We start from the raw sequence: 13,649 nt of genomic DNA, 5'->3' as shown, positions 1-13,649 counted from the left end.
AGACAGACAGAGGGACAGAGAGAGTGACAGAGAGAGAGAGAGAGAGAGAGAGAGAGAGAGAGAGAGAGAGAGAGAGAACATGAATTTTTTTTTCTTTGCTGGTTTTATACTCCAGCAGCATGATGTTTCCCTCATACACACTCTCTTGCAGAGACATCTGTCATTTTGTTATTCCTGAAAAGAACGCATGAATCATGGCTCCGAGAACTCTTCCCATCAGCGTCTCAGTCCGTTTTCTCCACCCACCCAATCCTACATCTCCCCATCTTTAACTTGTATCATCTACTTGTGGGAGGTTTACTCTCACTAATTATGATTCTAGGGCACACTGTGTATTGTGTCATTAAAGTGAGATGAAAAATAAAACCAGAAAATTTGCTAATGTGTTGTATTTATTCAATTTCTAGAAAAATGGCCTGACATGTCACGAAGCAGCCAACGCCTGGCATCTGGCTCCCTCTGGACAGTGTAGCATGTGTCTGAGGCTAGCCTGCAGAGAGCAAGTTCGTTAGAGTCTACTGAACCTGGATGGCGCCACTGCCAGACCAGATCTACTATTGTGAACACTGACTGAAGTGCGATTAGATTAACAAATCATTACTAAAACATGTCCTCAATCTGGCTGATCTACTTTGTGTGTTTAAGGCCACCAAGAAGAAAACAAGGAGGGAATCCCACTTTTTTACTTTCTCAAACATCTCCTGGTGAGCATGAAAGTGGAATCGCCATATCCTCATTGCTTGGAACAGAACCTGGATCTTCAGATAGTCAAAACTACAACTAGACAAATATGTAGACTGATTAAATGTATGACTTTTGTTTGCACTCCTATAAAATGAGTTATACCATCTCCCTGGTAAGATGACCTGTCACTGTAGGAGTAGAAAAAAATAAGCTGAATTTAAATTTCGGTAGTAATTGATATACTATTAAATCATCAAGGTAAATGAAATAATTACAGCTTTTATATCCAGATATGCTTTCAGACTAATTTACAATATGTTCACTTCTAAAGAACCACCAATAAGACAGAAAGGCACAATGTTTATTTTCAATTATTTTATTTTTCATTACTTTCTAACACACAGAGTTAGAAAAATGAATTTTGGCACCGTGAATAAAGACTTTCTTCAAGTTTAACCTTTAAATTAAAAACAGTAGCTATAATATATTTAAACCTCATTCAGAGAAATATCAAAAATGGAAATAAAAAATTTTGCTGTGGGAACTTTTAAAAAAGTAGGGTAGAGGAAAAGTAATTAAGGAGACTAAGAAAGAGAAAATAGACTGCAGTGAGAGAAAGAAAAAACCCCTCCCCTGGGGACGAAAAGAGATCAACTACCAACTAGTCAAGGGTGAGGAACAGGCTCAAAAACCATCTTCCTGATAGAAAATTCAAGTACGTAAGCTTTAAAAAAAACATAGTAAAATTTACTACCGATCTCAATGAAATTGTTATTTTTTTCCTTACTATTTTCTATAATTATGGGGGGGGGGGAGAACTAGAAGGAAACAAATCCTGTTGACATAAGGACACTTTGAGTTGACGCTTGAAGCACTTTGTAAAGCAGAAAGACATGAGCTTCCCCTGAGAGCTTGCCCTGGAGGTACACAGGGGCCCAATTCCCACCAGAAATGAACATCTGCCTCACACACTATGTTCCTTCCAGTGGATATGCTTCCACTGGCTGTCTGCACTAGGTTTCCTGAGGAAAACCTTTGTGCAACATTTTCTTTGGGTTTTCTTCCTAATTCCTGGAAAACAGACCTATAGAGGTCACCATGACTTAATAATTACATAGATCCAGTAAGCGTCAGAATCCCAGGCTTTCAGGTTTGCTAATTTTCATTTAGAACCGATAAATAAAATCTTCTCAGGTTCTTCTTAAATAAGAACATATTACCAGGCTTACTTATTATCATTTATGCCTTTGTACCTAAACATTTTATAAACTGTCATTATTTTCAGAGACAATTAAAGCATAGAAATAAATACCAACTTTCACTTTTTTTTCCTTTCTTTTCTTCTTCAACCTGTGTTTTAAGGCTCAGAGCAGACATAAAGAGACATCACACAATTTTATATATGTAAGTGTTCAAATGCTTGGCCCAAAGTGATGTTGTTCTGTTGACATCATTTAAATATTCCTCTCCTCTTCTCAAGTACAACTTCGGAGACAGGTTCGTGCCAGTCATCCATCTCAGAGAGCCATTCAGTTTGAGTTACGTAAATAACTTAGGGATCTATAAATGACACTGCAATGTACCGTGTTCCATTCTTAACAGGAAGTCCTTCGTGCAAATGCGTGAGTCTTCCAGGATGCATGAAGCTCCAGCCTTTTCGTGGGGACTCAATGGAGCAATTATACCTCAGAAATTTGCATCCACCTCCCTAAAAAAAAGTTAAACACAAACAAGCACATGTTTCATCAGTAGCAACATTCAAACTGTGCCATCTAAATGGCGAGCAAAAGACAAATATCAGCAGTGCCTTCTCCGTAACACCACAGCTCCTAAATTTTTTTTTCATATATTCGTCATAATTACCTGAAAATCCTCTCCTACATTATTCAGAGCAATGTTGATGGTAAAGGTTGAGGCATCATGGTGGGGACGGAGGGAGCGCTGTCTTTCAGGTGAGTACTTCACTACGAAGTTCAGCAGTGCAAATCCCTAGAAGATCAATGCAGGAGACTTGCTGAGCAGTGAAAACACAGAAGAGCATATTCACGCCTAAACTGGTTGGCAGGCTCGGGACAGGCAGGAAGAACGGGACAACTACCTTTGTGTAATATCCTGCGAAGACCTTCAGTGTGACTGGGGCAATGAACTCGCGGATAAAGTGAAGCCAGACATTCTCCAGGTCGATCTGCTTCATATGAATATCATCGGTTGGGACATTTTCATAACCACCCGATATGCGGCTATCCTGGAAATGACATTAGTATAGTAAGACAATTTGGACTAATTATTATCTTGGTATTGTTTTTGATCAAGAACCATATTAAAATAAAGAGCTGTTTGATTATGCTGTGCCATCTGTTTGAGTTGCACGAGGATCAAGTTCATTTAGGTAACATACACAGCTTTGCACATGACATGCAGGTGTCAGTGGTGAAGCGAAGCTTCAGTCGGAAAAAGCTTTTCTATTTATTAATTGTAGATGGAGTTTCAGTACTAAAGTGGGCTTTCTGAGTCTTCATACCACCCCTGAAAATAACTTTACAATCAGCCTCACGGTAGATCCCACTGAGTGCTTTCTGGACCAGAGCCCCTGCAGCCCTTCTTGTGTTTGGTGAAACCCAAGGCGTTCAGCAACTGTTCACTATCACATCACCATCGTTAGACTACGACTTTGCCCCCATATCTTGAAAGCACGCCTTCCTGGTCAGCTACATAACTGTGAGCCATACTGGGCAAATGCAGTTAAGGATCCAAACTATCCCACTAAACTGCCACTGTAATGTTAAAGAGCAGGTGGTCCCTGTGGCTTCTTAAAGAGACACACAAGGAATCAACACCTGTGTTAATTCCTGACAAGTTTACTAACTGAATGTGAATAAAAAGCAGAATTATAGATTCTGCTGCACTATTTTACACACGCACACATGATCATGTTAACAGTCAAGTGCATGATGGTCTTAGCATTTTCAGTACAGTGTGCTGGGACAATAGGCACAGCGAATAAAAACTGTCCTTGGAACACTGATGAGTGAAGACATGGGTTCCCTCATGACTTCCAGTCTGGGGTCATGGGTCCCTCGTGGCCATACAGTGGAATTACTCTCATAAATGAGAAAGGGACCCAGGTACAGAGTGAGTTAAAACAATTAACAATCAGTGAAATTAGGCTTACAAGTTTCTCGATGGCTAATAGAATTAGCTCAAGGCCCCAGAGACATATAACAAATAAGGCACATGTCCTCCGAAATATCTCTGAATATATACCCCTCCCCTCCCCATTTTACTCCTTTCTGCAAATGACAACTCACGTGATGCTTTCCGCCGGACCACTTGCCATAATGCTCCATTTCTTCTACCAACTCATCACAGGCTCGTTCAGAAAATATGGGAAACCAGAAGACATCTGGACAAGGCTGCAATACAGCGTGTCGTTAGAAGGTGGAGTAACACCAGCACTAGCTCTTGATACGCATGCATTTTTAAAAATTCTTTGCTAGAAAATAAGTTTATCATTGCTTAATTGGTAGTGTGCCACCTTTTTCTTGCTCCATAAAACAATGGGGTATCAGATCTGGCAAAACTTCCTCAGAAACACATCTGAATGGCACTTTTGAACATTGAAATGCAGTACATTTTTAACAGGTCTGAGTAAAGACTGTTTAAGAAAGGGGATCCACTATTTTTCCAAGTTTTTCCATTGTACCACCATCTGTCAGTGGCTCCCCAGCTCCAGTGGCTTGAGGCAGCCTCCAGCACCTCGATGCACAGCTGCATGCTTTCAAAGGCAGCGAGGTCTTAATGGTTGATTCCATTAAGAAAACTAAAAGCTGTAGTAGGTAAACCTAACGAATAGTACCTAACCAATACTTTCTCCATATTTAAATTTTCTGTTAATGTCCTGTTGCTTAAGACTTTGTGAAAATTATAGGAAAAAAACACTCTATAAGGTAGAATTATTAGTACAAACCTGCTCGACTATACTTTCAGTGAAAATCTTTGAATAATCACGATTTATATATTTTTCCTTCCAATCCTAAAGAAAAAAAGAACACATTTAAACAAATAACTGTTCCATAAATAAGTATACATTATAAAAATACACATATAAAAATACACAAATAACTTATAAGTTCAAGAAACTTGTAAGTTTCTGAAAATTACTATTTTCAGAATAGTGATAGAAATAGAAAATTAATAGTAATTTTCAGAAACCAGTTTATATTTCAATCCTGGCTTGATTATGTGTATGGGTACACTCCATGAAATCAAGCCTTTTATTTATAAAGTTTCATGTCTCAGGCTATTAAAATTGAACAATATTATAATGGGTAGATTTGTATGCAATTTTTTCTGAAATTAAACATGTGGTGTGTAAACATAAAAAAAAAAAAAAAGAACTGGGAATGTAGCTCACAGTGTTAAGGATAGAGAAAAAAACCCTTAAATTCCAGTTGGGTTGGGCCATCATTTTTAATTTACTGATGCTAAAGTCACAAAAGTTTTACGCTGGGCACTGACATAAACTCTTCATTTAAAAATATCCTTCAGTCATCAAGTCAATTATAATCTCACTTATGTTTTAGAAATTCTGAAAATGGGAAAAATCTCTAAGCATTCTGTCACTGAACATCTTCAGACTGAAGTCTGAAAGAATGAGCAAGACCATGGCCTGGTTAGCAGAGCCTACTCACGCTGCACATTCCCCATCACTGCTCAGCAGAGCTGAGCTCCTACAGGAACACAGACAACAAAGGACAGGGACTAAAGTTCACCTGGAAGCTATAACCAAGTAGTGCTATTCCTCAAAACTCTCAAAAATTCAGAAACTGAGTTAAGCGTGTAGACTCTATTCTCTCCATAAGAAAAGATAACCATTTCCAGTTCTACCTCATTAAAGTTGAAGATGTACAGGTAAGATAAGACAAATGTACCTTTGAAATACCACAATAACAAAAAGGTATTTCTTTTTTTTTTTTTTTATCCAACAGAGGACTCGGTGTTCAAAGTTTCTCTTTCTGGAATCCTGCTAGTTTTCCAAAAATCAAAGGAGGTCTGAGTCTTTGTAATTTAAAACATACTGTTGGCAAGGGGAAGAGATCTTAAGGAGGTAACGAAAATGACTATTCAAGAAAGCTTTCTTAATAGATAGATGTGCCAATGCTACTGGTGAACAAAGTCCCTGTAATTCAAAACCAGCAGCTCTAACTATCTGACTCCAATTTCCTCAACTTAAGGGTCCATTACATTATCTGGGGGAAGGCATCACTCTGCATTGTCCTCTGGCTAGCTTAATAAACATTTTTACAAAACTGTCAGAACACTTTGCTAAGTATTATGACACTAAGCACCTTTCATTAAATACTGGGTGTTTTCCCAAACTAACTTGTGATATTTCGTTTGTGTGTGTGTGTGTGTGTGTGTGTGTGTGTGTGTGTGTGTAAGCGGGGATGGTGGCGCAGCTAGGGATAAACTTAATGCATTTTGATGTTAATGGATAGTTCTAACCCCAAGTCAATAAGGTCTTTCTACCCTCCCTTTTGAAAATATGTTTGTTATTCATATTTTTTAAAACTATGCTTAGTAGTGGGAGAAAGCAAAGAAACTGATAAATTCCTTTCCTTTAAGATAACTGTATCTTAATTTGAACGAGTTCTTGGTCAACTTTAGAACTATTGCAGATCATAAAACACAATTACTGTACCCATTTAAAAACATTTATGTGTCAATATTAGTGCATGATTTATGTCCATTTAATTTGACAGGAAGATAAACAACAAGGGAGTTGAACAGCAACATACCACAGGATTTTCAAAAATCTGCCAGAGGTCATTGTTAAGATGGGAAGTGTTGTAATTAGCAGTTGATAACAGCCGTCCAAATTCATGTCTGTTAGAAATGTACATAAACACACCCTATGTACCAAAAAAAAAAAGGAATATTAATCTCAAAGCACTGAACATTTAATCATGGGAAAAAACCCAAAAAATGCATTAATTTCAATTTTTATAATACTTCATTTGTAAGCACACATTTTGATTTTTATAAAACATGCATTATTTAAAATAAATAGTATCATAAATTCACCCAACACAGAAAATAGCACAGCACTAAGGGTTAACTGAAAGAGAGGACCTGGCTTCGAGGCCACTCTGTTACTCTCTCAGTAATCCTAAACACAGATGGGGAAAGCAGAAAACATTTCAGACATCAACAGGTAATCAAATGTGTCTCTTTTTCTCTTCGTTTTCTCTCCAAGAAACATGTATTTTATGGAGCTCGAGATGTCCATGTTGTTGCTCAGTGCAGCACTCTACTGTTCTGATTCAGCACACACAGTTCTGTAGGCACTGCCAGGGTCTAAGAGGGATGTCTTCTGTCTTCGCGCTAAACCCAGTGAATGTGGCAGACACCACTGGGTCAAGGAAGTCTCTTTGTACCTGTTTTTCTTATAAGAAGGATTAGTAGCAAACACACACATCAGCAAGTGCCAAGGTCTCATCACTAATGGAGATGTTCTTTCAACCTACTTCCTTCTCCTCTCCAGAGCATGCCCAAACCTTACAACAGTAAGTAAAAGTATTTGTTATTTCTTTCACCTGTTAATTATAAAGTGCAAATTACTTTCATCGACCAAGAGCTGACTAACCAGCAACAGTCTTCCAAAATCCCACAACACACATACGAGCAGAAAAGGATCCCATGAGTACCAACATTTTACCAATCAGTGCAAAGGAGGCTATTATGGGGTGGCTTTACTGCCACTCAACACAGCATATCTAACAATTACATTAAAAAAAAATTAGTAAAAGTAAATAAAAATGACACCTTTGGGGGGCTGAGCATTTGGAATGTTTCCGGAGTAGGGGAGTCTTTTTCCCTTTGTAAGGTCTAAAATGAAGAGAAGCATCGGGTCAGTTGATCTGCACACCCGTGTGAGGCATCTTGGTAAATAAATACAGGAGCCTGGATAAAAGCTGACACTGTGAAATGCCCTTCCTAGACGGCATGCAGAACAAGCAAAGCTTACAGAGCACACGAGAACCTCAAGCCTCCCCTGCCGCTGCACTTTAACGTGTTTGGTGAGACACAGATCCAAGCTCATTCCTTAGCAAAACTTCATTAGACACATAATTAAGACAACGGGGAAAAAAATGAGAAAGAGGCCATTCCGGATGCGCTGTTGAGTGAAATCAGCCAAACATGAGCACACAAATATGATCAAAGGTCCTGAGGCTGTTCAATGAGGGTGCACACAGATACACAGGCAGTACAAACATTCTGGAAAACATGCCTTGTTAAACTAAGAAAAAACACTTGCCAACTTTTCTGATATTCCTAAGGTCATGGCTGCTTATATAAATTGAGGAACAAAATAACAATATCTGAAACAGAAAATCTTATAAATACGTTTTCTGAATTAAAACATATTTGCACATTTTGAAAAATTATTTTCTATAAGCATTTATGTTTTATTGTAAAAGTAAAACACTAATGTATCATCAGCTCCACATATATTAAATATACTATCTTTATAGCTTAGGGAGCCTGCTTCGTAAGAGTATACTATTACTAATACTATAGAGTACACTTAGAAAAACAGTCACTGATTTCACAAGATTATGTGCTTATCAAATGTGTAAAGTAAATTTCATTCAAATTAATATTAACTAAACTCGATTATTTTACTTAAAATTTTTCAAATGTGAGCAAACAGTATTCTTAAAAGAACAAAGCTTATTCTTAATTCTGCCTTTATTAAATCCTTTTAGGCTGCTTATGAGACAAGCCCACTCTAACATTTAAAAATCTATGTTACAAATGTTCACAAATTATCCTCCTTAAAACATACGATCAAAAAAATTGGCCAGTATTTACAAATAGGGGAGAAAGGGGCATCCAAATACAGTGACACACAGGGAGAAAAGCAAGCACCTCATCAGAACGCTGCAGGAAGCCGCAGTGGTAGATCTTACCATATCTCTAGCATTGCGGCAAAGAGCCATATCGGGATCCAATTTATCACGGACAAAATAGTTCCTTTCATTCATCTCAGAGCGGAGTGTCTTTCCTTGAATTAAGTACACATTAGCCATGTATGGGACATTCCAGATTCCTCTGAAAGTTAAAAAAAAAAAAATACATTCCAAAAATACCACACATACAAAAATGTGTTTCATGCTTACATTTTAAAAGGAATGCTCTGTATATGTTCAGGTTTTGTATATATAAATTATTTGGCTGGTAAAGCATAATGATGGTGTTTGACAAATATGAATTCTTGTATACACATATTCTAATGAGGTTTAGGAGAAATTACTACCCCTAGATAGACTTTCAGTTAGGTTGTACTAGCTATTGTTACCTGCCACGGTTGTTAGAGTTAAGTCACGATAGTCTACTGTACAGAATGTTTTCTGTTTAACAGAGAACATCCAATAGTGAAAGCCCTCACACAGAACCAGACCTGTGCTGGCATTGGCTGGCATAGCTCCCTAGAGCACATCAGAGCCAAGACACAAAAGTCATAGAGGTATTTATACCACAGGTCTTTGTAAACACTATGACTGAGGGCATGCATCCAACCACAGCAAAAATAAATGAATAATAAATAAATAAACATAAAAATAAGAACCCTTAAATGGTATTCACAAGGAATTCACTGAGCTTTCCTTAAGTCTGTGGAAGAAGCTGAGAGGAAATGCAGCTGCAGAGTAAGTGTCTGCAGACAGTTCTCTCTCTGCACCACACCCACCCCATTCTGACAGGGCTCCTATATGAATGGTATCAGCTCCCAAAGGCCCGCGTCTGTCACGTTTAGGAAGCAGAAAGGAAAAAAAAAACCTGACCAAGGACGTGTAAGACCTTATTTTGACTTACTTAGATGAAAAAATACAAACAATAAAAGGCCTTTAGATCTACATAATTTGTCAGGTATATTCTAACACTAAATGTGATGGAATGAATACACCATGCTTCTCTCTAAGGGCAGAAATTCAGATGCACTCAAACTGACCATGGTCCTTATCATTCTCTCCACTTTATCTTACGGAGAAATCAGAGAGGAAGCCACTGTGTACAAAGAAATTATGATTTACTGCAATCAACATAAAGGCACTGCTCTGCATTTGATGACCTTCATTTCCATCGAATCCATGGAGAGTATCAAATACATGACTTATATGTCATTTCACACTCAATAAATGTAACTGAAACAGAGCTGTCTTACTACAGATTCCTTACCTACCATGCTACCAGATAACAGAAACACTACCGCTCTTGCATCTTTCAGATGTAATGCTCCTAAGTCAATCCTTATCTTCAGAAGGAAAACACCTTGCGACTGCTACAATTTTCTCAAGGAGAATATGAGGTATTTAATCTAAGGGCACCTCGCTTTAGATGTCAGAGTATCTTCCCCTTTTAAAACTGAGCTGATGAGTTTGATAATTAAGACAAAGCACTTAGGACTCAGGCATGCTAGCCTACAACCTGGGGAAAAAAGAGCAACATTCTTGCCTAGCATTTCCTTAACAAAACCTCCTGATATTTAACAGACTATTTTTTTTTAAATTTTAGAAAATGTTAGCTATCATTTAGAAAGTATATATTACTTGTACATTTGTACTCTATAGCGTCTGTATTTTTTTTTTTTTGAAACCTCTAAAAGATGACAATTGAATGTCAGTGGTTTCTTACCTATTTATGAACACATTGGTTCTTACACGCAGAGATGACAAAACAAACTAAAAGCTACCACCAGTTCCAACAAAATCTCCTCATGCAACTGGGAATGTTGGGAAGTTCTGGTTTTCTGCATTATTATTTCTGTATTTATAATTTTTAAAGACAATAAAGACAAGTTTTATTGGAGCTATTAAATGACTTAGATAAACTAAATTCTTTTCCAGCTTTTAGGAAAGAGCTCTACTCCTCTCTACCACTGGATGTGTACACATGACAACCAAGTATTATCATATTACAATGAAGTTGTCCCATTAATCATGTAGATTCCTTTCGATCTTTAAAAAAAAAAAAAAGTTTTTATGTAACGGTAAGTGATCTAGTGATCTCCAAGTTCTCAAACATATCCTAAGCAAAATGAAGACAGATAAACATGCTTTTTAAGTAATATTAATAGTAAGATCATATTGGCACTATATTGTATATGAAAAGATTCATCAGGCAACTCACACTCTGTTCCCCTGAACAATATCGACGTAATCTTCAGAGCGAGCATAGTATCCGTCGGGACTCAGTGCTCCCCAGAAGTTAGACCACAACTTTCCATGACGTGTCACAAGAGGAGCAATGATCTTCCTAAGAAAGGAAACCCACAGTATTATTACCTTTTACATATTCATTGGAGTTATGTATTTTGCAAGACCTAAAACATGGTGAAGTTCATTTAACATATTATAACAAACAACACATACATATAGACACATATATAATACACAAATAAATATTAGTCTCTTCATCTTTTCTTCAGTAGATACACAAAATTTTCAGTTACATTAATTAAAAAAAAAGAAAAATGGGAAATTTATTGAAAATGCTAACAAAATATTAAAGTAACTTTTTAACAGCATGTTAGTTACATTGAAGAGAGTAAGACTAAATTGTTTCCTTGTGTTTAAATTAAATTCTAGTTTAACTGGCAAACTGAACACTCTCTACAATATTGAGGTAGCCAATGAATATTTGTTGAATGAAAAACAACATACGCAGATGGGCCGAGACACTGATGAGTCAATGTTCCTAAAACAAACCCTGATCACTTTACCATCTGTCTCCAGGATTTTAGGACTTTTAAAACTGGGTTATAGTTGTAAGCTGGCCTGGCAGCAATGGATACGTCAGCCTTCACTTCAGAAAACAAAACAGAGGTGCTTGCCTGGAACTCAAAGTCCCTTAGGAAACTAGAGTTTAAATTTAATTGCTACTGCGACGGTGCTGAGACACGGGACTTTGAGAGGCCTAAAATTCATCATAGCCCCTAACTTCAGAGAAGATTATAAAAGCAGGGAGACCTTGAAACTCTTTTCCTCTTGCCCCTCCTCTCCTCAGAACATACCGAAGAATGTTACAAGGCAGCAGGCAGCCCTGAAGAAGGCCCTGCATCTGATGCTAAACCACCCAGTGTACAAGTCCACAAGAGTCAAATAAAGTCTTACTCTATATAGCTTACCCTGTTGGTGGCCTTTTGTTAGAGCCATAGCAAATACAGTAAGACACTGTGATAATATTCTGCCTTAATAGCTATTTGTAAAGTGGTACCTTTGAGACAAAGTACCAAGCACTTACACTACACAAACTCATAAAATTAACTCATCTGTGCTGGTTAGTTTTAACTCTCAATACAACAAAACTTAGCATCACCAAGGAAGAGTTTTAAAGAAAAAAAAATTTCATAGAACTATAGTTCTAAAATCAGACATTTCCGATAATCTGTTCATTCCACAGCGAGCTGTAGTGCATCTCCTGTTGTGCTGATTGTTGCTGACTCTAATTGAAATGGAAATTAAAAAAAAAAATTCTAGATCAGGTTGGCCAATGGGCATCTCATGGTGTTTTAATTGTTAACTGAGGTGCAATGACTCAGTCTATTGTGGGCGGTACCATTCCCTACACAGGGGATGCTGGGTAGTAACAAAAGAGAGAAAAACTAGCTGAGAACAAGCAACCAATTATCTAAGAGCAAATATACTCTCTGCTCTTGTCTGTTGATATGACAACTTAAATTCCAACCTTGACTTGTGCTGACTCAAGTTATGACTACATGTGCTGAGTCATGTTATGCAGCAAAGGGCGCATGTCTCCATATACAGGATGGGTTGATGCAGCATAGCAGACTCCCTATATACTTGTGTAACAGTCAAGTCATCCTAACATTTCAGTTCCTACTCCTTTTTTTTAGTGTGAGAAACAACTATTAACGCACAGACACAGCACAAATGTGTGCCATGAGGACCAGAGAATAAATAGCAACAGACTCAGTAGTAGCTGTATTATAACAGGTAGAATTAAGACCCTTGTATCCACAATATCTTTATTCCATTTCAATTCGAGTCAGCAACAATCAGTACAACAGGAACTACAACTGTGGAATGATCAGAGTATTAGAAAATTCAGATTTTAGAACTACAACTCTATGGAATAACTGATGAGCTATAGGAAAGTCTACATTTAACATATCTATAAATGATAAAAAATTAGAAAATGTACTAGTATTGGATATCTTAATAACATAATTAAATGTTGCTTATATAAAAATAGACCAAATGCCTTTAAACAACCGCTTTTGACTCTAAATACTATTAAACACTTTTGGCTCTACGACTGCTAATGGAATATTTAGTACAGGGAGCTTACAAAGTACAGAAGAAAGTTGAATGTGACTTACCTCGATTTATTACAATTAGATAGTATGCCCACACAGATGTGGGAAATTACCTTATGACTAATGAATTCATGTTAAATCTTCATACCTGTTTTGTTCAATCAAAATTTTTAAAGTTCTTGGGTTTGTCAAAACAACATCTGCATCCACACTAAAGTAGTAATCACACTTTTCATCCTGACGGCAGAAATCCCTGATGTTGAGAAGGAAAATAAAATAAGCATTCGATAAAAATTCTTGTTTGGAAATATTAGCATAAAGCAAACATAAGTAGAGCTGCTCTGATGTTATTTTCCAAACAACAGTGCTTGATACTGAAAGTCCCTAATTCGTCAATGCATAAGTATGTATCACCACCATCTTAGACCAAGTGAGAAATGAATTTTAAGTCACTATGTATTTTAAGGCATAAAAACATATAGGAGCCACAGGGATGGCTCAGTGTATCATCGTTCCTGCTGTGCAATCATAAGAACTTATGCCCCAAATGCATGTAAAACACTGAGCATGGTCCAACACACAGGCAGGCCTACAGCCCACGACTACCAGAACAGAGTCAGAGGGG

General features: G+C 37.3%; 1 protein-coding gene across 2 annotated transcripts in view; it reads right to left on the bottom strand.

Annotated features, from left to right (window-relative positions):
* Nucleotides 1-1,044: 1,044 nt before the first annotated feature.
* Plod2 (procollagen-lysine,2-oxoglutarate 5-dioxygenase 2) overlaps nucleotides 1,045-13,649 on the bottom strand; it is a 69,564-nt gene continuing 56,959 nt past the window's right edge. Inside the window, exons 11-20 of one of the 2 annotated variants that reach the window (XM_021206336.1) lie at nucleotides 13,173-13,277; nucleotides 10,876-11,001; nucleotides 8,658-8,799; nucleotides 7,510-7,572; nucleotides 6,483-6,596; nucleotides 4,652-4,717; nucleotides 3,993-4,097; nucleotides 2,783-2,929; nucleotides 2,548-2,673; nucleotides 1,045-2,392 (exon numbers count right to left, since the gene is read on the bottom strand). In XM_021206336.1, the coding sequence (XP_021061995.1) occupies nucleotides 2,237-2,392; nucleotides 2,548-2,673; nucleotides 2,783-2,929; nucleotides 3,993-4,097; nucleotides 4,652-4,717; nucleotides 6,483-6,596; nucleotides 7,510-7,572; nucleotides 8,658-8,799; nucleotides 10,876-11,001; nucleotides 13,173-13,277 (1,150 nt within the window). In that variant the 3' untranslated portion in view covers nucleotides 1,045-2,236. The remainder of the gene's footprint in view (nucleotides 2,393-2,547; nucleotides 2,674-2,782; nucleotides 2,930-3,992; nucleotides 4,098-4,651; nucleotides 4,718-6,482; nucleotides 6,597-7,509; nucleotides 7,573-8,657; nucleotides 8,800-10,875; nucleotides 11,002-13,172; nucleotides 13,278-13,649) is intronic. The other variant, XM_021206337.1, reaches the window with a different exon arrangement.

The sequence above is a fragment of the Mus pahari genome, chromosome 10, assembly GCF_900095145.1.
Source record: "Mus pahari chromosome 10, PAHARI_EIJ_v1.1, whole genome shotgun sequence".
NCBI classification, from domain to species: domain Eukaryota; kingdom Metazoa; phylum Chordata; class Mammalia; order Rodentia; family Muridae; genus Mus; species Mus pahari.
This window is presented reverse-complemented; position numbering and strand designations above follow the sequence as displayed.